The sequence below is a fragment of the Oryctolagus cuniculus genome, chromosome 13 (assembly GCF_964237555.1).
Source record: "Oryctolagus cuniculus chromosome 13, mOryCun1.1, whole genome shotgun sequence".
Taxonomy (NCBI): Eukaryota; Metazoa; Chordata; class Mammalia; order Lagomorpha; family Leporidae; genus Oryctolagus; species Oryctolagus cuniculus.
Window position 1 is genome coordinate 75,709,181 of NC_091444.1, and position 26,396 is coordinate 75,735,576.

At 42.3% G+C, this 26,396-nt stretch overlaps 1 protein-coding gene across 3 annotated transcripts in view; it reads left to right on the forward strand.

Annotated features, from left to right (window-relative positions):
• Positions 1-26,396, forward strand: part of ITIH5 (inter-alpha-trypsin inhibitor heavy chain 5) — a 106,786-nt gene that overhangs the window by 59,415 nt on the left and 20,975 nt on the right. For all 3 annotated transcript variants that reach the window (XM_070055768.1, XM_002717611.5, XM_070055769.1), the window contains exons 7-8: positions 604-773; positions 1,467-1,583. In XM_070055768.1, the coding sequence (XP_069911869.1) occupies positions 604-773; positions 1,467-1,583 (287 nt within the window). The remainder of the gene's footprint in view (positions 1-603; positions 774-1,466; positions 1,584-26,396) is intronic.

The window sequence follows — 26,396 nt, forward strand, 5'->3', positions numbered from 1 at the left end:
GGTTTGAGTTCTGGCTCTCCATTTCTGATCCAGCTCCCTGCTAATGCACCTGGGAAAGCAGCAGGAAGATGGTTCTAGTTCTTGGGCCCCTGCGCCCAAGTGGGAGACTCAGAAGAACCTCCTGATCCTGGCTTCAGACCTGTCCAATCTGGTCATTGTGGCCATTTGGGGAGTGAACCAGCAAATGGAAGATCTCTCTCTGACTTACCTCCTCTCTCTCTCTGTCTCTAACTCTGCCTTTCAAGTGAATAAATAAATCTTTTAAAAAATGATAAGATAAAAACATATAGAAAAGGTTGGTAAAAAGTTGAATACTGTTGAAGTTGGGTGATGTTTGCATGGGAGTTCATTTTAGTATCCTCTCTACTTTTGTGTGTTTTAAAAATTTTCGTAAGAGTAGGCTAAATAGGAGGCATACATGTAAAATATATGACATATCTTTTGCACTGTGACATGTTATCAACAAAAGTCTCAGAATTTCACATGAAATACAAACATGGAATAAAGGGATGCCTAGCCCACTGTGTCCATGCAAAACAGTTCTTTTTTTTTAGGAAAATATTATAAACTCAGTTATTCATTATGTTTATATCTTGTTTGCAGAGGATTCTGGGCCTCCTCCTTCCACTATTATCAACCAAAATGAAACGTTTGCTAAAGTTGTTTTTAAGCCTAGTGTGGTGCAGCAAGCCAGGATTGCCCAGAATGGAATTTTGGGAGATTTCATCATTCGATACGATGTCAACAGGGAACAGAGCATTGGGGAAATCCAGGTAAGGGCTTTGCTGCTGCTATTTCCTACTGGTTACTGGACTCTTGTAGTCAGATTAGAACTCTACTTACTTTAAGGAGAAAGAACTTTTTGGTTCTTAATAAAAACTTTCTTGAATCGAAACTATGTTTCCAAGAGACTGTTGGTGTTCCCTAGCTGGAAGCTGAGGGCACCTATTTCCTGCTCCAGTAATCCAGAGAGCAAATGAAATCTGTCCTGTAATTTTCCCTATGGTGTGTTAGATGAGGTTAGAATTTTGGTTCATCTTCAATTTTAATTAAAAGAGATGACTCTGCGGCTCATTTCCCTCTAGGTTTATTACTCTGGAGACAGGGTGGGAATGTTAAAATGTATTAATATGCACCTGGAATGTAGACAGCCTTGATGTCTCAACTTGTGACGGGCTTGCTAAAAAAACAGATAGCGAAGATCAGAATGGGGTAGATAATCAAAATTAAATTTATAGTCCTGGTTACATTTCAAAGTGTGAATCTTTCCTTGTACAGATTAAATTGGCATTTAATTCTCTTGGAGGGATTAAGATCATAGATAATTTTACTTTGGGTGTGGAATGTGACCCCAGACTCCATTTCATTCTGTCTTTGACCTTAGAAGTTCCATACACTACCCATTTTCGGTATTTATCCTCCCTAATTTGGATATTGCCATTTTTGCTTTCTTTTGCCTCTACTAGGTTCTAAATGGATATTTTGTGCATTACTTTGCTCCTAAAGACCTTCCTCCGTTGCCCAAGAATGTGGTGTTTGTGCTCGACAGCAGTGCCTCTATGGTCGGAGCCAAACTCCGGCAGGTGAGTGAGGGCCAGCTGCCCGTTTTTTCTTGTCTCACTTTTGCCTGGGACAATGATCTGCCTTGTGAGTGAAACTGAGTTCACGACAAATATCCACTTTATCATCCAGCTAGTCCTGCCTACAGAGAACATTCCTGAAGCCATTCAGTTAAGCCATTGATATAAACTTTTATTTTAGAGTTATGGTTTTAAGAGAACGGAGAGACAGACTATAGAAACACCTGGGAGTAACAGGGCAGTGACAGGTGGGTAGAGTGAGGTCAGAATGCACTGAGTGGGTGACTCAGCACTGATGTGGGCAGAATGATTCTGCTCAGTGATGATGTCCTCTGAGAACAATGGAGGAGAATCCTTGGCAGCCTTCTTGGTCTATCCTTAGAACAGGAACCTGGGGCTCACTAATTCAGAACAGTTATCCTCAGAGAATTTAGGATGAATTTTCTAAAAACAATTTTATTTATTTATTTGAGAGGTAGAGTTACAGGCAAAAAGAGGGAGAGACAGAGAGAAAGATCTTCCATCCACTGATTCATTCCCCAAATGCCTGCAATGGCCAGAGCTGGGCTGATCTGAAGCCAGGAGCCAGGGGATTCCTCTGGATCTCCTATGTGGGTACAGGAGCCCACTCACTTGGGCCATCCTCTACTGCTTTCCCAGGCCATAAGCAGAGAGCTGGAACAAAAGAGGAGCAGCCAAGACATAAACTGGTACTCTTGTGGGATGCTGGTGCTGCAGGCAGAGGCTTAGCCTCCTACACTACAATGCCAGCCCCTAGGATGAATTTTGAAATTCTAGGGCTGAAAGGAACACCAAAAGGACATGTAGTCTATGCTAAAAAATTAAATTATTCCCAAAATATTATTTACATTTTCCCTTACAAACCACTAGAAAAGATTATTATGTATCTTATTCTGGAATCCGAAATACATGTTGGAAAGTGAGAGTTTTGGCTGCCAGATTAATAATATTTCTGCATTCATCAAAAACTGAGATCTTTGAGCTTACCTTTTAAAATCCATTATCTATTTTTATCAATAATACATATGTGTTTTAGTGGGTAAAATAGTATCTCAAAGCTCTTAAGGGCCCTTTATCCCACCTGTTTCCACCTGTAGATCCCACCACACATGTGGCTGAACCTGGTTCTAACGGATAAACTGTTGCAAATATTCTTTATCAGTCTACCACTTTATAAATGGTTTCTTGGCCCATTTACATTATAAGAATAATATAGTAAAACTCATATATATCTTTTATTTATGATATCTTGTTTTCCTCTACCCCAAAATAGAAAGAAAATATATTCTAAAATGTGATGTGAGGATAGAGTTTAACTATATTCTTTCAGAATACAGCCAAACGTAATTTCTAATTCATATAGCAGGAAGATAACTTCAGCTTGTAAAGGTAGCTCTCCAAAATCATGTTCCTGTACAAGTTCAGCTTGCCAGCTCCTCCATTTGAATTGCTTCTTTCTTGCCTGAATTTCTTACTTCCTGTCTAGAGTTACTTTTCTTTAGCTTGAAGATCATCCTTATGAATGCCTTGTGATTATAAATGTATTTTAGAAATTCTCCTAGTTCTGGTTCTCTTGAAAAATTATTTACCTTACCTCATTCTCCAGGGATATTTTTACTATATATAGAATTCTAGCTTGCAGTTATTTTCTTCAGTATGGTGAAGATAGATTCCATTGCTTCTTAGCTTCCATTGTTGCTGTTAAAAAGTCAGTAAAATTTATAACTATTGTTTGGTTAAAGTGAATCTTTGATTGTTGGCTACTTTTAAGATCGTTTTTTCTCTTTGACTTTAAGTTTCTGCAGTTTTAAATTGATGGTTCTGAGTGTGTATTTATTCTTATTTCTTCTTGCTAAGGCTCCTATATCTTCATGAATGTGTGGATTCACAAGAAAATCCTCAGCTATTATCTCTGAAATTGCTTCAATCTTCTTTTTATATCTCTTGGTCTCTTCAATATATGCCAACTTCTGATTTTTCACACTTTATTCCAAATCTATCTTCCAGTTCACAAATAGTCTAAGATATTTCAAATCTACTGTGAAACTCATACATAAATTATTTCAGTTATTATCTTTTTAGCTCCAAAATTTTATTTTCTTCTTTTCCAAATTTGCCACTTTTTAGAATTTTCGGACATTTAAAAAGTGTTTAATAATTTTTTAATTTTCTCAAGCATAATAAGCAGTTATTTTAAAGTCCGTCTTGATAAACCAAATTTTAGAGCTCTGTAGGGGATGTTTTTATTGAATTCATTTCTTTTGTGATGTGTTATCTTCAATTGCAAGAGGACCACTATATTTTAAAATTTCTTTGTAGAAATAGTTTGAGGCCTGTTCCTCTAGAGAATATTTTGGTTAGTTTCTGTCAGGTGCCTGGGAGAATTAAAGTCTGGACTCATTTTAAGGGCTTGGGATTTTTCTAGATATCCCAGATGGTCGAAGTCCTTTCAAGAGCTGATATATTTCTGTTTTGCACAAAATGAAGAGTGTTCCACAGTCCTTAGAAGACTCTGGATGTTGACTTTTGGCCCCCTAAGCTACAAAGTGATGTTCAGACTCTCAGATATCTCTGTGGCCTTGGTAAACATTCCTTAGCAAACATTCCCAAATGCTGACCTCCTTAAATTTTCATCTTTTACTAGATCTCTTTTTGGTTAATTCTCTGTACTTCCAAGATTTTTCTAAAAATACATTTTGTTTTTCTTTTTTAATTGATCTCTGTAGGAAGATTGTGTCCAAATTATTTTCAGATTTCCAAGTTTTCCCTCAAAGTTTTATTTTTTATCTTAATTAAAAAAATTTTTTTTACAAAATCCACCAAAGTTTTAATCACACCAAAGTGAAGCATTCTTTCACAACAGCTGATTATTTATTTATATATTTTTATTTTTAAAAAGGAATTCTTTTATTTATTTATTTTTAAAGATTTATTTATTTCTTTGAAAGGTAGAATTACAGAGAGGCAGAGGCATAGAGACAGAGATTCCACTGGTTCATTCCCCAGATGGCCACAACAGCTGGAGTTAGGCTGATCTGAAGCCAGGAGCCAGGAGCTTCTTCTGAGTCTCCCACATGGGTGCAGGGGCCCAATGACTTGGGCCTTTTCTACTGCTTTCCGAGGCCAAAGCAGAGAGCTGAATCAGAAGTGGAGCAGCCGAGATTATAACTGGGACACAAACTGGTGCCTATATGAAAAGCCAGCACTGCAGGCTACGGCTTTACCCGCTATGCCACAGCACCAACCCCTGTTTTATTTATTTAAAAGACACAGTTACAGAGAGAGGCAGAGACAGAGAGAAAGGGATAGAGATCTTCCATCCACGGGTTCCCTCCCCAAATGGCTCCAATGGCTGGAGCCAGGAGCTTCTTCGTGTCTTCCACATGGGTGCAAGGGCCCAAGGACTTGAGCCATCTTCTGCTACTTTCCCAGGCACATTAGCAGGGAGCTGGATCAGAAGTGGAGCAGCCGGGACTCAAACTGATGCCCATATGGGATGCTGGTGCTGCAGGCTGGAGCTTTAACCTACTGTGCCACCGTGCCAGCTCTGGCTGATTCTTTATTGATGTTTGGGAAGTCTCATGGACTTTCCATTTTACTAAATACTCTGAATTTTTTTTTCACCTTATGCACTATAGATTCTTAAGTATTGTTTGTTGAGAAAATTGTTTTTGTGACTTCTGTGGCTGGATAATAGATGTTGATGGATAATTATAGCTTTTGTATTTTTTTATTTCAATTATCTTTATATACAAAAGATCAATTTAGTATATATTAAGTAATAGCTTTTGTATTTTTTAAATCACTGCTGACCCTGGAATATGTGCTAATTAGGTCTTTCATTTGATGTAGTGTGACAATTCCCATTTGAATTTTGAATGAACACTTACTAAGTAGGTACCATGCTGCTAGACTTTTTCAATGTATCTCATTAAATTCCTATGTGCCTATGAATCTTTACATATTCTTTCTTTATTCTCTGTCTCTATCTCTCTGTCTCTGTCTCTCTCACTTTAAATAACAAGCTTCAAGAGGACAGCGTTTGTGTTTCTTCTGAATAAACATAACTTGATGAAAATATTGATTAGCAGGGAGCTTAATTGGAGTGTAGCAGCTAGGACACAAACTATTGGCCATGTAGGATTCCAGTGTGACAGGAGGCGGCTTACTCATTATACCACAATGCTGGCCCCCTTAAATATTCTTTAAAAATTAGATTTTAATAGTCATAGAGCAATGCTTTCAATAGAAACTTAAATGAGAAGAGCCATGTTTTGTACCTATGCTAATCTAGAAGCCATTAGTCACATGCTGTAACTATTGATCACTGAAAATGTGGCTAATTCAACTGGGGAGCTGAGTTTTAGATTTGAGTTTATTTAAATAAATGTGCATGTATGTAGATAACTTCATGTGATTAACGATTTCCATATGGGACAGTGTAGCTGCAGGTCATTTACTCGTCACGCCTCCTGGAGAGACTGGATCATGACCATTTTCCTCTGTTTTTCTTCCTTTCTCTGTTAAAAACACCATTTGGGTGACCGTCTTTATGTAAAAATCATTGATTGCACACCCATTTTCTTGTCAGAGTCTTGGAAGTAGAAATACTGGGGCAAAGGATACTGACTCAGTTGTGGTTTTTGATACATGTCAAAGCAATATTTTTCTAAAAAGCCTATACCAATTTATGACATTTAAAATGGTTACCAGAGTAACAATTCCAAATGAATTAAAGGATTACAGGTAATAACCCTGGAACCACACCCCCAAATATGTAAGAAAATAGAGGTACATAATTAACTAGTTTTGAAGTGTGGGGAAACTTTCTAATCCTAAAAACAATATCCCAGCAACTTGGGCTACATAAAAATTTTAAACTTGTACTGAAAATAAAAAAATAACACACGTTAGCTCTAAGATGTGACAAGTGGAAATTTACAAAAAATCAATCTGAACTTAGATTATTAGAATCTGGGAAGGGTAGAAGTGGGAGCATATAGGGAGATTGGATCAAAGTTGAAAAGAAACAGTAGGTTCTAGTGTTGCACAGCATAGTGGGGGACTGGAGTTCATGATCACATACTACATGCTGTATAAAGAACCAGAGGAGTGGAGCTGGTAGGCTCCACACGTGGCCGGGGAGAGATGCTGATTACCTGACCTGTTTATTTTATGTTGGACCCAGGTGTTGAAATATCATACTGAGCCCTGTAAATATGTACAAATAGTCCAAGTTGGAGCCGTTGCTGTGGCATAGTGGGTAAAGCCGCCGCCTGCAGTGCTGGCATCTCATATAGGCGCCGGTTTGTGTCCCAGCTGCTCCACTTCCGATTCAGCTCTTTGCTATGGCCTGGGAAAGCAGTAGAAGATGGCCCAAGTGGTTGGGCCCCTGCACCCCTGTGGAAAGACCCAGAGGAAGCTCCTGTCTCCTGACTTCAGATCGGCTCAGCCCTGGCCGTTGCGGCCAATTAGGGAGTGAACCAGCGGATGGGAGACCTCTCTATTTCTGCCTCTCCTTCTCTCTCTGTGTAACTCTTTAAAATAAATAAATGAAATCTTAAAAAAAAAGTAATCCAGGTTAATAAAAACATGAAAGGTCAAAAAAGCCAATTAAACACTGGAAAATTGTATGCAAGAGAAAGGAGTTTATCAGTAATATATAAAGAACCATTCCAGATCAATTAAAATTAATCCTGTATAAGAAAATGAGCAAGAGAAAATGAGCAATCTACAAAACAAGGATTCTCTAAGATTATGAAAATAGGGTAAATGATTTAGTAATTAAAATGCAAATGAAAGGAAATAAAATATTTATTTTATGTTTTCAAGCTTTAAGTAGTGTAAATTGCTTATAGTGATAATTTAAATAGTGTATACTTGTAGAATATGACAAAATTATAATATTTAAATTACTTTTCAGTAATTTTTTTTACAAAGATCTATTTATTTGAAAGCCAGAGTTACAGAGATAGAGAGAGGGAGAGACACACAGAGAGAAGTCTTCCAACCACTGGTTTACTCCTTTGATGGTTACAATGGCCAGCACTGGGCCAGGCTGACGCCGGGAGCCAGGAGCTTCATCCGGGTCTCCGATGTGGGTGGCAGGACCCCAAACACTTGGGTCATCCTCTGCTGCTTTCCCTGTGCGATTAGCAAGAAGCTGGATCAGAAATGGAGCAGCCGGGACATGAACCAGCACCCATAGGGGTTGCTGGCATCACAGTTGGTGGCTTTACCAGTTATACTACAATGCCGGCCCCTATTTCCCAATAATTATTAAGCAACACCAAAATGGGAAAATGTCTGGTCAGTTACTGCATATTTATTGAAAGGTTCCTAGTAGCTCAAATGCTACCACAGCTTGAGGGCCTCACATGTTCAGGTGCCTGCATCATTTTAGGATTTAACCCAAACCTAGTCCATTCCAGTGCACAGGGGTCTTCTTCTACCTGGACAGGAGAATGATCCAGGAGATTCTTGCCAAGTAACTTTCAGAAAGCTAAACCCTGCCCCAGATTACAGAGAAAACCCATGAACTAAGTCATGGTCTTCTAAGTTTGCCTTTAATCTTAAAATAATTTGGGCACTTAAAAAGTATAACAGAGCATTTTCAACATGGTAGGTGGTATGGTAAGGGCAGTACATGAATTATTGAGCATGAGGATGTTTTGTCTTTGTAACAATTTGGTTGTGATTCCCACTTTCCTGATAGAAAAACTGAGGCTTCCCAAAGGCAGATAACTTGGCTAGTAAATGCCAGGGCCAGGCTTGCATCTCAGGTCTGATTCTAAAGCTCAAAAACTAGCTTGGCTGCTATGGTTTCTCTGCTCAAGGCGGTGTGTGAGAAGGCAGCACTGTCCTGTGCTGCAGAGAGCAGTGTGGATGGATGGATTCAGGGTCCGTGCGGTTTTGCATTTCAAGACCCATTTGCCAGTGCCGTGTTGCAGAGGACAAGGATCCCCTTGCATTATGCAAGAGCAATACAATGACAGATGTCAGGCCATTTGTTACTCTCCCGCCTTCCTTCATTCCTGGATATTAAAATCCCGTTCCTTGGTAGTCACTGATAGTCTGGCATCCACTCTGCTGGCTTCTGAGCTACAGCGTGGCCTCTTTCCAGGAGAACCAACCTAGACCAGCCAAACACATGTCTGAGCAATGTCTAAAGCCCCTTACTGCCTTGGGTGGTTTTGAAAACTGCTGGCTCTTAAAGCAATTCTCAGCTTCTTGCAGGCTGAGGCACTCAGAAATGCTTGATTGGCCCCTCATAGCCCTTGTTTACGATGCTTAAGTCTGCTGGTGAAAAGGACAATCACCCCAAGCACAAGACTTTCCTAGGGTGTCCACAGGCTTGGCAACAGGAGACACTTGCCCCAGGCCCGCTTGGATTGTGTTATGAATCATCCACTGTTTTTCTGGGTGTCCTTGGCTCGCCTTGTCTGTGACAGGCGTCTCGGAGGTGTTTAGTAATTACTTGAGCAATTGATTTATAAAGAGCTGTAAAGATCATTTATCCTTAAACATTACCCCCACCCCGGTCCCCAGTAGACTCAGCAGGGGGTATGCCAGCACCTGGGAGCCCCTGAAGCTGTGTGCATCTGGCATTTTCTGGTTCTCATCCTAATCCCAGTTAGAATGTGAGCCTGGAAGCCAGGACTTCCCCAGCTTGGGAACAGCGACACAGCTTCCTGCGGTTGCTGGCACATGGCCTGGGTGTTTCTCTCCCATGTGCTTCTTCAGCCGAGTATGTTGAGAGTTACTTCTGGGGCTGGGTCAGGCGAGACTTCTGCATCCCAACTTGAGCTTGCAAAAATGACTCAGAACAGGAGCCGAGAAGAACATCAAAAAGGAACCTTGAGGATTCTATCTTGTCTATTAAATACATTTTTCTTTGTCTGAAGCATACTTTCTTCTCTCTCTCTCTCTCTTTTTTGTTTGACAGGTAGAGTTATAGACAGTGAGAGAGAGAGAGAGAGAGAGAGAGAGAGAGAGAAAGGTCTTCCTTTCATTGGTTCACTCCCCAAATGGCCGCTACAGCCGGCTCTGCGCTGATATGAAGCCAGGAGCCAGGTGCTTCCTCCTGGTCTCCCATGCAGGTGCAGGGCCCAAGCACTTGGGCCATCCTTCACTGCCTTCCCGGGCCACAGCAGAGAGCTGGACTGGAAGAGGAGCAACCGGGACAAGATCCCAATGCCCATATGGGATGCTAGTGCTGCAGGCAGAGGATTAACCAAGTGAGCCACGGCGCCGGCCCCCCTTTCTTCTCTTATCCCTAATCCGTGTAATTAGATCTACTGCTTTCATTTTCACAAGAAGGAGCTTGGCTAGGACCTTCTTTGGCAACTGGGCAGTGATGAATGGATCATTCACCAGGTGTTTTTCATGCTGTAACTTTCTCCAAAATTGTTCCCACACTGTGCGCCACTTTGTGCAATACTAGGTTCTCCTGTAGCTTTAGGAAGGCTATCTTCCTTTCTCTGCTTAATTTGGTCAACAGTGTTGTAGGATAAAAACCAAGGAAAATGTTTCATTAAATGAGGGGAAATGTGGGATAACTGAAGGATTGGTTGAAGGATCACTCTTGGACTCGCTTTATGCTCTAGGACATTACTTTCTTCCTACTGTTTTGTTTTTTAAAGATTGATTTATTTGAAGGGGAGAGGGAGAGAAATAGAGTTATATAGATAGATAGAGATCGATCTTCCATCTACTGGTTTACTCCCCAAAATGGCCACAACAGTCAGAGCTGGTCCCTGCCAAAGCCAATAGCCCAGAGCTCTGTCTTGGTCTCCCACCTGGGTGGTAGAAACCCAAATACTTGGACAATACTCCACTGCTTTCTCAAGCACATTAGCAGGTGGTTGGGTGGGAAGCAGAGCAGCCAGTGCTCTGATTAGGGATGCTGGCATCTCAGGCAGCTGCTTAGCTTGCTATGCCACAATGGTGGCCCCCTCTTCACTGTTTAAAATTGGGCTACCAGTAGCTGTACATGTTTCAGTGAAGAATCTGTAAGCTCCATGAATTTGGGGAGCATCTTGGTTTTGATAATTTTAGCATGTATTCTGAGCTTTTAGCATTGTACCTGACACATAGTATAGAGTTTTGCTAAAAAACAAACAAAAAAACCCAGCACATAAACCACCTGTACCTTGCATATTTTAAGGCACAGTAGAAACCACTGAGTTATGAGTACTTACCAAGAACTCTGAGGGTTTTATGTCCATTTTAAAAGTTTAATATTTCAGCAATCTGGGGAAGTTGACATTGGTATCTTCATTTTTATAAATGAGAAGGTGATGGGTAGGATCGTGATGTAATTCTGCTAGATAACACAAGGTTGTAAGTAGAAAAGTTAGGAAACAAGCTCAAGATGACCCCACCCTGAAGCTTCTCACCACATCGTTGCATGTGGACCGTGATATAATTTAGACCAGCTCTCAAGCTTTGAGGCTCTGCTCGCTCTTGTTGCCAAGTAATGTGGTATAGAATGCCGTGCATCTCAGGTGAGCGCATGCAGAAGGCACCTTTCCTGAGGCTTCAGACAGCAGCTAAGTGTGGTAGAAAACTCACTGAACTATTCTGCTCTGACCTATAGAATCAATGCATAGACTGTTATTTGCTAGTGCTGGGCACAACTTGTGTGTGCACAGGGGTACGGGCTTCTCCACTGTATGATTTGGACTGGACAGGGTGAATCCAAACCTGGAAATGGCAGAGATGCAGAGTGAGAAAAGACCAGTGACTGTGAAGTCCAGTGGTGTCCCATGGTGTAGGATACTCCACCGCCCTCTTCAAAAATGTGTGGGCTTGCACACTTTTAGAGGGAGGGTTCTGGAGAGACATCAGAGTATGCAGGAAGTAATTTTTAGTAGACAGGGAGCAAAGGAGGCAGTCTGAAATTTGTTGAGCAGCCTGGAGGAATGCTGGGCACAGGCTGCAGAACCAGGAGGACTTGCAACTGGGCTAGGAGGAGAGAACTCTGTGGACAAATGAAGGTGCTCAGAAAGGAGGAAAACTGCAAACATAGCAAGGAGATCATGTCAAAAAAAAAAAAAAAGTTGGAAGGTTTCGACTGTAAGCACTATCTGGCTATCATATAAATAAAAATGGACAGTATACTGGTTTGGGCGCACCGGCATCATCTGTTCAGTGGGCCTGTGGAAAATAGAAAGCAGGATCCCAGGAAATACAGAAGAATCTGACTTTCTCCTTTCTGATTTCCTGAAGCAACGGTCAGCAAAGGGACAGTGGGAGTTATCTTAAGCATTGCAGGCCAGGTGGTTGCTGTTGTAACTATTCAGCTCAATTCTGCTGAGCAGCCATAGACAGTGAGCAAAGGAATGGGTGTGGCTGTGTTCCAATAAAACTTTATTTATTACAAAACCAGGCAGCAGTTGGGACTTGGCTCTCAGGTCCTAGCTTGCCGATCCCTTGTGCAGTCGTTGGGGTATGACTTGGAGGTCGCCCAGTTGCCAGTACTTCTTCTTACCTACCGAGCTGCCCTTGTGAGAATGTCACCACTAGCTGATGCATGAGTACATTGCAAAACAGAGCTCTGGGACTAGGAGCAGGCAACAGAGGACAGTGGGGAAAACTGGTCTCTGACTCAGAATATGAGGTAATAAATTATGGTCAGAGGCAAAATATTTTTTCTCTTAGGCCATCCGAGAGAACTTGAATTTTTTAGTTTCAGGAAAAGATTGCTCTCCAACCATGATAAAACTGATAATGCTAAATAAATTTGAGGCACCCATTAAAATTTGTTTGTTAAGATTTATCTAAATGAGGTTATATTTTTACACTCTTGTTTAAAATACAGTTACATAAAAAATGCATTCTAATAGTTTACAGCCAAGTAGGGTAGTTACAGTTCATAATAATTTATTGTATGTTTCATCAAGAACTGGAAGAGAGGAGTTAAGAGTTTCGCAACACAAAGAAATGCTAAATGTTTAGAGAGATAGAAATGCTAATCACCCTGATTTGATCCTTACCCATTGTATGCACGTATTGAATTATCACACTGTACCCCCAAAAATATGCACAATTATTACATATCAACCAAAAACCTTTAAAAGGTTGAATATCTCTGATTGTTGGCACAGTGTGCCTTGGTCACACAAAGGAAAGCTTAACCATATGGAGTACGGATTGCTCCTGCATTGTCTGCTCAGGTTGCATTCTTGTTGGAAGCACGTGAAGGCATGGCACCAGTAAATAACAGAAAAGCCCCACTTCATCTTTTCTGGTTTCCTAACTTTTGATTCGAGTCTCAAATTGGAACTGGCCAAGTTTTGCTGTGAAAGGCTAGATAGGGGCTGAAAGGAAGCATTGCTTCAAGTAACAATGAGATAAACATTGTAAGTCTAAGAGAATTAAACATGATAACCAACATGGAAGTGCTTATCAGAGTGTAGAAAGCTTTGTCATTCTGGAGATTGCATAGCCTGGGCTCACTGATACTGCAGCTTGGTGAAATTCCTAAGAGCTGCACATGCCAGAAAGTGCATCAAAGTGCAGAAAGTGTGGTGTGCAGGACACTCGGTTCTCTTTCTGGTTCCCATCTTGGCTTTGACTTTAGATTTCAGATTCCCCAGGAAGAAAACAGATATTGATTGTATACTGAGGGAGAGATGCTAGGCTTGGGGGATACAAAGATAAAGAAAACAGGGACTTTTCTCTGAAATAGGCCAGAGAGGAAGAAGATAAAAGCAAACACTGTACACAAAGTACACCATGTGGCAGAGCTATGGGAAAGGGGCAGCCACTGCACAGTGGGGTGGTGACCAGCTATTAGAAGTTAGTTGAGTAAGTGGGATGAGGAGAGGTGGAGAGGATCCAAACACACACACACACACATACACACACACACACACAGATGGATAGCATGTGCAAAACACACGGAGGCAAGAGGAAAAAATACATACAAGGAGTGCACTTTCATGCACTTTCTTGGAAAAGAAACACAGAACGACCTCACTTTATTCAAACCCAACATGACACATAGATGGTAGAAAGAACTTAGGGAATAGAACAAGCTATTGTAGCACAAGATCAGTGACAGAGCTACAATGGGAAAGAACTCATCCTTGAAGATAGTGCACATGTTCTTGGTGGAAAAGAAATGATTGAGTCTTAATTGGAGACAAACATCAAAAAGCCATGAAACAAAAGTGCATAATGTGATATTCTGAAGCTTCAGGTAATATTTTGGTCTGGATAACTTGGAACCTTTCCTGATGTGAACATTGAGAAGGGCAGGTAAATTGGAATAAGTCTTGTCAGTACTGAGCTGGTGAGTAAGTGAAGAACCTAAGCGTGAAAGAGGAGCTGAAAAGAAGTGGGTGCACCTGAATTAAGTGATGTTCCTGCAGGAGAGCTGCCAGTCTCCATGTCCCAGGACCTGTCATTTTCTTCACTACAAAAGGAGAGAGTATTCTCTGGGGGGAAGCTGAGCCTGAGATGCTTGCCTGAAGATGGTTCCTTTGAAGAACTGTATCATCAGTGAAATAGTAGGCAGAAGAAAACTCCACTCCCTGATGTGCAAAGACAACATGGACGTTTACCCAACTCTCTGTGGGCTTGGGTGATGAAGAAAGACTTTTCTTTTAACTAAGGAACTGAAATAAAACAGACTGGAAGACATGTGAGATTGTATGAAATTTGGGAACTTTCTGCAAATCTACCTGTAAGAGATTGGGGCACTGATAAACCAGAGGTGCCTGGGAGAAGCTTCTGGAGGGACATGGCTTCAGTCCAAGCTTCACAGGATTCTCCTGGACGAAGCTTCTCCAAGGAGGTTCAGAAACCAACAATGCAAACACACTGGATATAGGGGAGCAAGAGAGTCAGAAGAGAGATTCTTAAAGCATTGGATCCATGGATGGAAGTAGGGGAATTCTAGAGGAGAAGCTGATTGGAAATAAACGATACTATACTTTGTGTTTTCAGCAAGTTAAGATGGCAGTGACAGTAGAATGGTAAAGGTGCCAAGCCTTGAATTGTGGATTTGGGAAAGACCTAAGCAGAAGTAGTAGCTCCTTCCCTTAAGGGAACGAGGCAAGTCGAGGGTGAGGAGAGGGAGTGAGAGGATGAGAGTGTCAAGGTTCAGGCCTTGGGATATGTCAGATTTGTGTACTAAGAGAAAGAAGTGACACGCACATGATACACAATTTTAGGATGAAAGGAATCAATGAAGAAAGATGGCATTGAGGGGAGTCAGCACAATAATGTAAATCCCTCTCACTGTTCAGTGATGGAGTCTGCCTGTGGACGGCATTCCCATCATGGGACTGGGAATCATGCACACTGCTGTGACCGCCTGCCAGGGCCGCTGGAGGCAGCTTCTACCACGTGCAGAGGGGTTGCAGCATGCGCCGTGTCTGGTGTTGTCTACTGTATCTGATGACTGGGTGCAGTGGAGCTGGGGGTATGTTAGAGGTTGCTGATAAGAATGTTCAGCCTCAAATCAGCAGATTCATGTCTTCGAGAGAGAGAAAACTATCAAAGACGAGGTCTCAGTTCTTAGAGCATTTGCATTTATGACATAACAGTTGCTTGGCAAACTCGTATGGAGTCTGGCTTGGGGAAATCTGCTTCTGCGAAGACAATGCTGTCATCTCCCTGGGTGAACCCTTGGCATCTGGCATTCTTGACTTCCAGCAGTCCCCTCTGGGTTAAGGGACAAGGAAAGGAAGTTCTTATAATCACTGTTTTGGACACAGTATTTCTTTGATTCTCTGAAATAGCCCATTTTTTTCCCTGGATGTGGTCATAATGAAAATTTCAACAGTCTGGCAAATTACATCGATTTTTAATGCCTCAAGAGTGGTGATAAAGATGGATTAGCGGAATTTATGAAGAAAGGAGGTAAACTTTAAATAAAAAGAAGATACTTAAGAGCTCTCCCCCCACTAGTAACAGAGAATATATTTAGTTGTACTATAGTGTGTATCTTAGTTTGTTGGAGCTGCTACAACAAAAATACCGTAAACTGGGCAATTTAAAAACACAGAAATTTATTTCTCACAGTTATGGAGGCTGGAGAGTCCAAGCTCAAGATCTAGCAGATTCTGTGTCTAGTGAGGGCCTGCTGTCTGTCTTATAGACAGGTGTCTTTTCACTGTAACTTCACATGGTAGAAGGGGTTAGCTACCTCTTTGGGGCTTCTGATAAACAGACTTAGCCCAAACATTACGGTTCTGAACTCATAACCTAATCACTTCTCAAAGGTGCCAACTTTTAGCACTCTGCGGGTCAGGATTTGAATTTGAATCTATGAATTTTGAGGGGACATATTTCAGCCTAATCCCATATGCCCAGGCCATGTCAAATTCTTAACTCACAGAATAATGATCTGAAGAATTAAATGCAAGACAGGTAATTAGTGATGTACCAATCACTTCTCCCAGCACATTTATGATTCAAAATGAAAGGCAGCAAACCCAAGTGAGCAAGATAGAAAAGACTACCTGGGCCAGCGCTGTGGCACAGTGGGTTAAAGCCCTGGCCTGAAGCATCGGCATCCCATGCCGATTCTAGTCCTGGCTGCTCCTCTTCCAATCTAGCTCTCTGCTATGGCCTGGGATAGCAGTGGAAGATGGCCCGAGTCCTTGGGCCCCTGCACCCATGTGGGAGACCCAGAAGAAGCTCCTGGCTCCTGGTTTCAGATTGGTGCAGCTCTGGTCATTGCAGCCATCTGGGGAGTGAACCAGCGGATAGGAGGAGACCTTTCTTTCTGTCTCTACCTCTCTCTGTAACTCTGTCTTTCAAGTAAATAAATAAATATTAAAAAAAGAAAGATTAGGTTTACATATTGCTGGTGTGCTATGCCTGTGCAAAACTGAAGGAAGTGGGGAGCTATTGGGACCAAGTACTCAGAGATGTGTTGAAGAGAGTTGTGGTCACTTGGGGAAAGAGCTGAACTGGAAGAAAACACTTAGAAGAAAACAGAACTAGATTTGTGGGTTCATAGAGGTGGAAAATGGGATTTCAGAGATCAGATTAAGTCAGGGATTTCGAATTATTCATCCCTGTGCATCCTGTCTGGTTGTTCAGCTCTCTGGGGCACACACCATATCTGAAACTTCAGCCCATGTTCAACCTTTATTGCTGATCAGAGCTTTGTTCAAATGCCCCTCTTGGTTTTGTTCTCCAGGTAAACTGGGCCAGACACCATAGGAAGAGATGCAAGGTTTCACGTATGCCCCCTTTTCCAGATATCCAAGACAATCCGTGTTTTCTCTCTTATGGATCCTCTAACTGGATGGAGCCAATTTCCTAGTGCAAATAAGGAAGACAATAGATAGCAGCCAACTGATCCTCCCCAACTCCCAACAATTAACTTCATCTGGTTTTATATTCCCTTCCCTCCTACAACAAAAATCTCTTTCCAATCTCATGGTGACTTTAAGAGTATGGGAAGATGGAAAGAGATATGGGGATATCATTACTCTTCTTGTCTGGTGGAGGATGACTCTACTTCTTCTAAATATTTTCTTGAATCAGTATATACAATCTATATTTGTTGATAAACTGTGCTTATTTCTTCCATACTTGTTCCACAATTTTACTTTTAGCATGACTTTTTCACAGCCTCTTCATGTTTTTTTGTTTTATGTTCTTGGTATTTGTCAAGACATGTCCTGTGGATTTATAGTGAGAGGCATAGGGTGGACATGGGCCAAAGAAGCAGGAATCATGAGAACAGACTTATGGGAAAGTTGAATGGGTCAAAAGCAATCAGAGAGTCAGACACTCAAAAATCTGTAGAATGAAGAAAAGAGGGTGCCAGAAAGTCCAAGTGTGTAGTTGGGCAATATCAACTTTGGAATGTAGACCAGGCACTGGGGACCAAGAATGCCAATACTTTAGTCACCATTTTAAAACAGTGGGTAGAGAACATGAGTTACAGAGGAGGTCTGTAAACTCATAGTGAACTTTGCTTGGTCAACATCCTCTTATTTGCTTCTTGTTAGAGCAAGAGTCGTACTGGTGGATGACCAGCTGGAGCCTGCAGATAGAGGTCGGCTATATTAATGGTAAAACAACCAAGTCTATATGGTAAGGTTAAATTTTTAGCTAGAATGGAAAATAAAGGATTGACAATAAGTATAAATCCTAGGAAGTATTACCCTTCAACAAGAAGAGAAATGAAGTAATTAGTTAAATTTACTTAAAATGGAGAGAGAGAGACAGACAGACAGACAGACAGGGAGAGATAGGGAAAGAGAGATATCTCCATCTGTTGGTTTGTTCTCCAAGTGCCTATAACAGCTGGAGCTGGACCAGGTTGAATCCAGAGCCAGGAACCCGATCTGGCTCTCCCATGTGGGTGACAGGGGACACAGCTACTTGAGCCATCATCTACTGCCTCCCAGCATGTTCAGTTGGAGGAAGCTGGAATAGGGAACAGAGCCCGGCCTTCAACCCAGTGCTTGGATATAGAATGTAGGCATTCCAAGTACCATCTGATGATTTTTACTTCCAACATCCACTGTAGCTTTCAGTTTTTTGCATATCAAGTACAAAAAGTATTTTCCATAATACATGATAAAGATTCAAAGAAATAGTATTGGCAAAGAGTATTTTAGAAATACAATGACATTATTAGGTAAATGTTTGCTATATTTGTCAAAGCAAAGTCAAAACATGAGATCGCTAATCTTAACATGAGCCAGAAGGTTAAGATGAGACCTAGTTTGCTTCTCAAGTTGGAATAATGTTATCCAAACACGAAGACCAGTGGGATTTAGTTATGTTTACATTTGCAAACATGTTTGATCGCTAAACCTATTCAAACTTCTTTTAACATTTATAAAGTTAAGGCTAAAGTTAGCCAGAACGTGCTCTTTAACAGTTGTAGTTTAGAAACAATCCTGAAGTGAGACTGCTATTTAGGTCTGAACCTTTACTAGAAAAGTGCTTTCCATGTTGCTCAGAAGAAATAGCTGTTTTATGTTTTTCTGCAAATTGGGCAAATGTAAATGGAAAATTTGGCTTAGAGTTGCAATATTAGCTAGTATAGTACTGGCCAGAAAGAGCATTTTGGATTTGGACTCAAACAATAAGTAAATTAAAATATAGTAGCTTAAAATAATATGTTTTCAAATACAAGAACCTCATGATTTTGCTTAGTTTAAGAAATATGTTTTTCATAAGGGTGTGAATATTAAAATGTTGAGACCAAAGAAAAATGTTTTCTACCTTTACTTTTAGGTAAAATTTCAAGTTAATACTTGGCAGTTATTAAACTATTTTAAAATGCCAAAAAACATGATGACTTCTATCCATAAATATTTCATTTATATGAAGAAAGCTCATTCATTTCTGCTATCTCTACAAAAAGAACAGTTTAGCGGGCCAAAAAATACTTTGTTTCTTCCAATTAGATTCTTTCTTTATAGAGAAAACAATTTTTTCCATTACTTTCTATTTCCAATCATTTGAAATTTGCATTGTTAATAGAATGCACTTCGTTATAGAAGATACTTAGAGGAGGGAACTAGGGATGGTGTTGTCGGATTTCCCTCATGAGTTCACACAACCCTTGCAGTGCTACTTTGGAACAGTAGTTTTTGAATGTTTGTTTTTTTTTTTCTCTGAATCAAATATGTGTAGTATTTAAAAAAAAACTTTAAAAATCTTTAAATATTTCCTTAATTTGAGAGGCAGAGGAACTGAGAGGGATGGGGACAGAGAGAGATGGGGAGAGAAAATGCTCCTATTCACTTGTTTACGCTACAAACATCTGCAACAGCAGGGGCTGGGCTAGGGCCAGAGTGGGGAGCTAGGAATTTAAGTCTGGCATGTGAGTGACAGTAATCCAATTGCTTGAACCATCAGTGCCACCCCCCACAGTCTCATATTGGCCAGAGCCAGGAATCAAACCCAGGTACTCCGATGTGCAACATGGGTGTCCTAACCAATATCTTAGCAAATGCCTGGCCCCCCAGATTAAAAAAGAAAGTTTGTTATTTATTTGAAAATCAGAGAGAGAGAGAGAGATAGAGAACAATCTTCCATCCACTGGTTCTCTCCCCAGATGGCTGCAATAGCCAGAGCTGAGCCAGACTGAAGCCAGGAGCCAGGAGCTTCATCCAGGTCTCCTACACGGGTGCAGAGGTCCAAGCACTTGGGCCATCATCTGCTGCAGGTGGCTTTTTTTTTTTTTAATTAAAGATTTATTTTATTTATTTGAAAGATAGAATTACACACACACACATACATACACACACACACACACACAGAGAGAGAGAGAAAGAGAGATAGGTCTTCCATCCTCTAGTCACTCCCCACATGGCCTCAATGGCTGGAGCTGGGCCAATCTGAAGCCAGGAGCTAGGGGCTTCTTCTAGGTCTCCCACATGGGTGCAAAGCCCCAAGGAATTGAGCCATCCTCTGCTGCTTTCCCAGGTGCATTTGTTGGGAGCTGGATCAGAAGTGGAACAGTCAAGACTTGAACCGGTGCCCATATGGGATGCTAGAGCTGCAGGCCATGGCTTTAACCCACTGTGCCACAGCGCCAGCCCCTGAAGGTGGTTTCTTAACCCACTACACCACAATGCAGGCCCCTGTGCAACCTTTTACAGAGTAAGATTTTGTGATCTTGAAATACCACAGTCTTGAAATAGTCCTGCTGAAGATACTCTGGTATGCTACAGAGACATCTGGTGGAAAGTCTCAGCTGTGATCAGGACTCCAGGGTGACTTGGGAGAATGCTGTGTGTGAGTGACAGTGGGCTGTACGGAGAAGTGATGCAGCTGATTCTGGGGAGGCAGACATTTGCATTCTACTGATTGCAAGTAGTTTAAAGCTGTACTGAGAATCTCTTGTTGCAAACTTTGATGGGGTCACAGTCTGTCCCTTCAGTGGCATGACCATTTTCTCCCCTCTGAGGCCATCAAGAGGACAACACAGATTCATTTTTGTCTCTTCCCTCTGTTGTCCATTGTTTCTGCTCACCTTTGAAAGGGTGAAGGCTGACATGTAGCCTCAGGTTTCCTGGGAATATTCCATTTTCCAATATTGTCTCTCCAAAACTTGGGGTTGTTTTCATGATGTGTATTTGTTCTTCGTGATTCGCTTCAATCTACCAAATCAGACTTTTAGAAGGCCTTTGATTCCTTTGTTGTATTATTTCAAACTGTTCATCCTAGAAGATCTTTCTTTTGGGTTCATTCAAAAGGATTGTGTGGACCCATGAAAGAGAAAATGTCAACTCTTCAGTAAACATTTTAGAATGAAGCAAGCGATGGGACTCCCTAGAACAGCTCCATCATTGTGTTAGAAACATGGGATGACTAATAACTAATTCCCTTGAACTTGGGTTCATCTATGACATCATGGGCTTCCCTTGCCTGTGCCCAGCAACATAGGGTTTGTGGTACAAAAGTCTTTTGTGTCAGAGTGAGTTCCTGTTGAGTGTGGTTTGACACAGACACAGAGGTATTTGAGAAAAGCTGCATCCATGAGTAGCCTGAAGAAGTGGAAGGAAAGACTCGGGACAGCTGGGTTTTTCAGGGGCTCCACTGACTTCTCTCTCTGAGGGTCTTGCTAGTAATGCTTTTCTACTCAGGAAATATTTACTCATCACTCATGACATGGTGATTGACAGTGAACACTGACTCCTTTGACAGCTGTGCCATGAGCCTGCATGCCATGAGCCTTCACCTAGTTGCTTTGGCACAGTGTCATAGGGAAGACAGAGAGGAAGGGAAGGAACGATTCTATCCCTTATTCCTGATACTGCTTAATGCAGGACACTCCCTTCCCTGGGAGTGAAGAATGGGATGGTGACTGCGTATCTGGAGCTCAGCTCTTCTGTCTAAAGGCACCATTAGACAAGACTCTATAATTTCCCTTCCTGATGACCCACTAGAACAAGAAAGACTACTGCTAACAATGTGGCATGGATGAAGAATCTGCAGGAGAGAATTTAATTTATTTGTGTCCCGCTTTGTGCCTGGAAGAATTTAAATGAAGAGAGATTAAAAGACTGACTTAATAGTAAACCTAAGGCAGAGCTGGAATGAACTTCCAAGACACTGTTTTTAAAAGAAATACTTCTTTTCTCCACTTAATCCAAGGAAAGTACATATAAGAAGAGGAATTCATCACCATAAGCTAGTTTTAAGCAGAGAACAATCCCTATCTTTTGAGATTCTAAATAGCTGGGATTAGAAGGAACCTTGTCCAAGATCTGCTCCGGGGCCAAGGTACTTCTTCAGTACCCAAATAATAAGAAATACACCCTTCTCATGTATCCTTGTGTTGGTGTACCTTTTCTCTCTCCTTCCAAACACAATCTGGAATTTTTTAAAGCTGTCTTATGACTACATATAAGGAGCACTGTTTGCAGATTGTATCAGTAGAGAGTAGATAGATTCCCATCGGCCATGGGTGAGTGCCCCCAGGACTGGGCACACAGTCCAGAGGGGAAACACACTGTGCTTCTTCTGGCTTGTAGATCTCTTTAAGAATCCTGTTTTCCTTCTCAGCAAGGCCCCTCATGCCAGACTAATTTTTGTTTCCATAGGCACGTGGTTTGATCTTCCTGCCTCTTCACAATTGCCTACTGTGCCGGAGACTTATTAACTCCTCTGTCTAGGAACAAAAAGACAAGAGAGGATGATGATTTGTTGGAACTGTTCCTATGGTCCTCAAGAACAAATGTAATTTTCTGATATCAAAATTTAGTCCCTCTCACTGATCAGACCTATGCCCACAAGTGTGTCCATCTCCACTGAAACTCAGTGCAATACTTAATTTTGCATACAAAATAACACATCATTAATTTTATGTGTCTATGGCCAATGAAAACATTTTTAGTCTTCTATGATCACCTATGCAAAAACAAACAAACAAAAAACAAAAAAACAATTTGGGGGCATCATTGCTTTGTCTAAGTAGTGTGTGTGGGATTCCTTGTTTCTAGTATGTAAGGCCACTAGAGGGAGCCTTGGGGATAGGGGAAAAAGTCCCAGGTGTATGGCTTCCTGGGGTATGCTCAAGCTTAATTGGGAAAGGGCATTGAGGGTAAGTGGCCCACCTGCCTGTACTGGAAATGTCTAAGGCTCTTGTTGGTTGTGATTCTGTGATCTCAGGTTTGGGGGCAACGCGTTAAAGGGGGTCTAATGCAACCTCTCCCATGATGCCCCTCTGCTTCAGGGCAGTTCAGGTCTTCAGAGTAGTTGGGTTACACATCCACTGCCTCTCTGCACTTCCTCTGATCTTTCTGGAATGTGCTTACTCCATCCTCTGGACTGTACTCTAGGACAACGTCTGAGTAGTTTCTGTTAATCTTGGCACATAAACACAGTGTGCAGGAAGATCAGCAGGAGCTCCCTCTCCTCCACTCTGGTGCGTGGACACTCGCCTTCCACATTCCTCTGAAGCCCTGGACAGAAGGCAGAGCTCTGGGGCTGAGCAGTCCGTGGAGGGGCAGGGAAGAGCAAGTCAAGAGTTAACAAGGAGAAGGAGGGAGGGAGGGAGGGAAGGAGGGAAAGTGGGGGAAGCGGGGAGGGAGGGAATATCATTATGTTCTTAGAATTGTATCTACAGATAACATTGAATCTGATAAAAACGAACTAAAATTAAAAATTTAAAAAAGGAGTTAATAGAGGGTGGAGACAGCGACAGCAGCAGCAACTTCTGCCTGGGTCCCTCTGGGATCAGGGGTAGGAGGCCATCCAAATGGCTCTAATGCAATGGGAAATGGAGCAAGTGAGAGCCTGCCTTCCCTCAGTGCACACGAGGATAAGTCACAGTGGAGGCCTTACAAGGTCATAAGGAACCTGGAGTCGCTGAGCCGAGGGGAGGAGGGGTAGAGGCTTGAACAACCATTCCCAAAGCTGAATGTCCATCACGACGGGGGAAACACCAGCAGAGGAGCCTGGCTGGTTCTTCTCCAGGTCTGTTGCACGCTATTTAAGGCTCCCTAAAGAGGCCAGCTGCTGACTACAAAGCAGTCTCTGACAAAGGCCCCCTTCCTCAGCCCCACCCCGGGCAGCCCAGCCAGCTCTGGGTCCCAGCAGAGCCTCAGAGCAGGGTTCCAGGAAGTGCTGCCTCACAGCCAGCTTCTGCTGCGTGCCCCTGTCCACCGCGTCCTGAGACCTCCTGGAATCTGCACATTTTGCCAAGGGGTGAGACTGAGTGCACCTGATGCTCTCGCAGGACAATGCTCTCGCAGGAGCTTGTTGGCTCTAAGTGGAAGGAAGAGCCAGGAGCCCAGTGCTGCTGGATCCCTGGCTGAGGCTGCCTGGGGCCACACTGGAGCTCCCAACCGGCATCTGCTGAGTGCACTGAGCTGAGTTATTGGTGGATCACTGCTGTCACTATGAACTTCCTGCATGCTCTCCGTCTGGGGGAAGTATCTCAGGGTCTAAGGACCCAGCTGTGTTGTCCTCATGTTCCTTGCCTGCACCAACAGACCCCTACCCCCTTTCTCTGTCTCTCTTGGAGTCTTTGTACTCTCTCTCTCTGTTTCTCTTCTCTATCTTTATTTCTGTTTCAGGAAATTGCGAGAAGCCAGAGGACAGCTGGTTTTTTTGTTTGTTTGTTTTGACAGGCAGAGTGGACAGTGAGAGAGAGAGAGACAGGGAGAAAGGTCTTCCTTTTGCCGTTGGTTCACCCCCCAAATGGCTGCTGCGGCCGGAGTTATGCCAATCCAAAGCCAGGAGCCAGGTGCTTCCTCCTGGTCTCCCATGCGGGCGCAGGGCCCAAGGACTTGGGCCATCCAGAGGACAGCTGTTTTGAGGAGCATCCTAGCTGGTGGGACAGATGGGCAATTTATTTTCCACTCACTTATTCAGGAGACATTTATCCAGCATTTCTTCCAGGCCATGCACTGCTGGGTATTATATATGGAATGACTGACAAAACAGAAAAAAAAAATCCCTGAGCTCAGAAGCATAGACGTGAGATGGACAGATGAGTGAATGCACAGAGAAGTGTATTTTTAATCAATATTTTGATTCAAAGAACAGGGGACCCATGACATAGAGAAAGAACCCAGAGGGGTGGGGAGACAAGGATGGGCTCCCTTGGAATATAAAGGTGGACTCGGATCTCAAGGGTGAGAGGGAAGCAGCTTCCGTGTAGGTTGTGAAGGAGTATTTCAGGGACATGAAACAGCAGAAGCAGAACTCCTGAGATGGGAAAACACGTGAAGTGGCAAGGCGAAGACAACACGGAAGTGCCACAGTGGATGTGTGCATCCGGTGCGGAGGGCAGAGGATGGAGCTGGTACCTGTCTTCATGGCCGAGTTAGGGATGGCTTCACCAAGGAGGGCATATGTCAGACAGGTCCTGAAGGACAAAACCATCGTTGAGTAGCTGGAGAAGAGGGGAAAGAGGGCAGAGCAGTTTGTGCAAAGGCAGGGGATCAGGAAAAAGCATGATGTGTCAAGGCACAGTGGGGAAACCAGACTTCAGAGTCTGTAGTGGGAGTGGAAATAGCAGAGAATAAAAGCTGGAACAATAGATGGGGACTATTAATGTTACGGGGGAGTTTGTGTCTAAAAAGAGAGCTTAAACTTTATGCTGAGGGCAGTGGAAGGAGGTTGAAAATCTAACTCTGGCAGCAACAGAACACATTGTCCTTCCAAAAGTACAAGCCCTTTGTCACTCCAATCCCATGTAAGGGAATTCACCTTAAGGAGATGGTGAACACAAATATGTGAATGATGAGCTTCATGGCAGCGCTGCTGAAGCATTCAGAAATATTAAAGTTAGGCATGTGTATGCAGCAAAATATCGTGCTACCACTAAAATGGTGTGGACATGAAGGTACTCTAAATGACTGGTGGGCAATAGGATTAGAAGATAAGTATATTTTGGTGTAAAAAATTATGATATCCATGCAATTTTTTCATAAGTATATTTTCTATTAACTTTTGAATATCCTTGCACATTTATCTATTGACATGAGAACTGTACACGATAAACAAAAACTTTATAGCATGATATATTTATGATCCCCTTTCCTTTAAAATCACACACAGGCACACACAGGTACCCATGTATACACACACAATACACATGCACATGTATCTATCCACATTTGCAAAGAAAGTTTCTGAAGGGGTATGTGGTATATCAGCATTTTAATAGTAGTTGTCTCTGGCTGGGTGGGATTTTGTGAGTTTATCTTCTGACCTTATAAAAATAATATTTTTATACTAACAAATATAGCAAAGATTATGACCACAGGGATATTTTGAAGAGGAATTAGAATTCTATGGTTGGGTGCTAAAGGATCAGAGGGTTAGAAATGGGGCAGAAAGAAGACTGGACATGGTGTGCAGGTTTCTGACTTGAACTCCTGCAGCAAGGAGAGTCAGGTTTTGGTCAGAGAATAAAGTTTCCAGTTTTCAGTGTGTTGAATCTGTAGGACATGGAGGTAAAAATGGGTGGCAGTGACTCTAATGCGAGAAAAGACTTAAAATTGGCCTGGAAGAAGCAGCAAGACCATGATGGCAAGAGGTGTTGTGGGGATGGATAAACTCCCCTGGAGGAAGAGGGTAGTGTGAGTGCCAGGTGAGCACTCTGCTGAGAAAAGTGTCCCGAGACTGTCTTGTTGAAGGGCAGGTCAAGGAGGACCAGCTGTGTCATCAGGAACACTGGGAAGAGGGAGGAGACCCAGGATGTGTCCAGGAAGCAGAACAGGAAGAGTGTCAAAGAGAGGGGAACAGGTGTCTTGGTTGAGCATCGATAGATATCTTAAATGTCTTCCATGGGCAACTGGCCTAGAGAGACTAAGACCTACTTGGGATGCCCACATCCCGTATCAG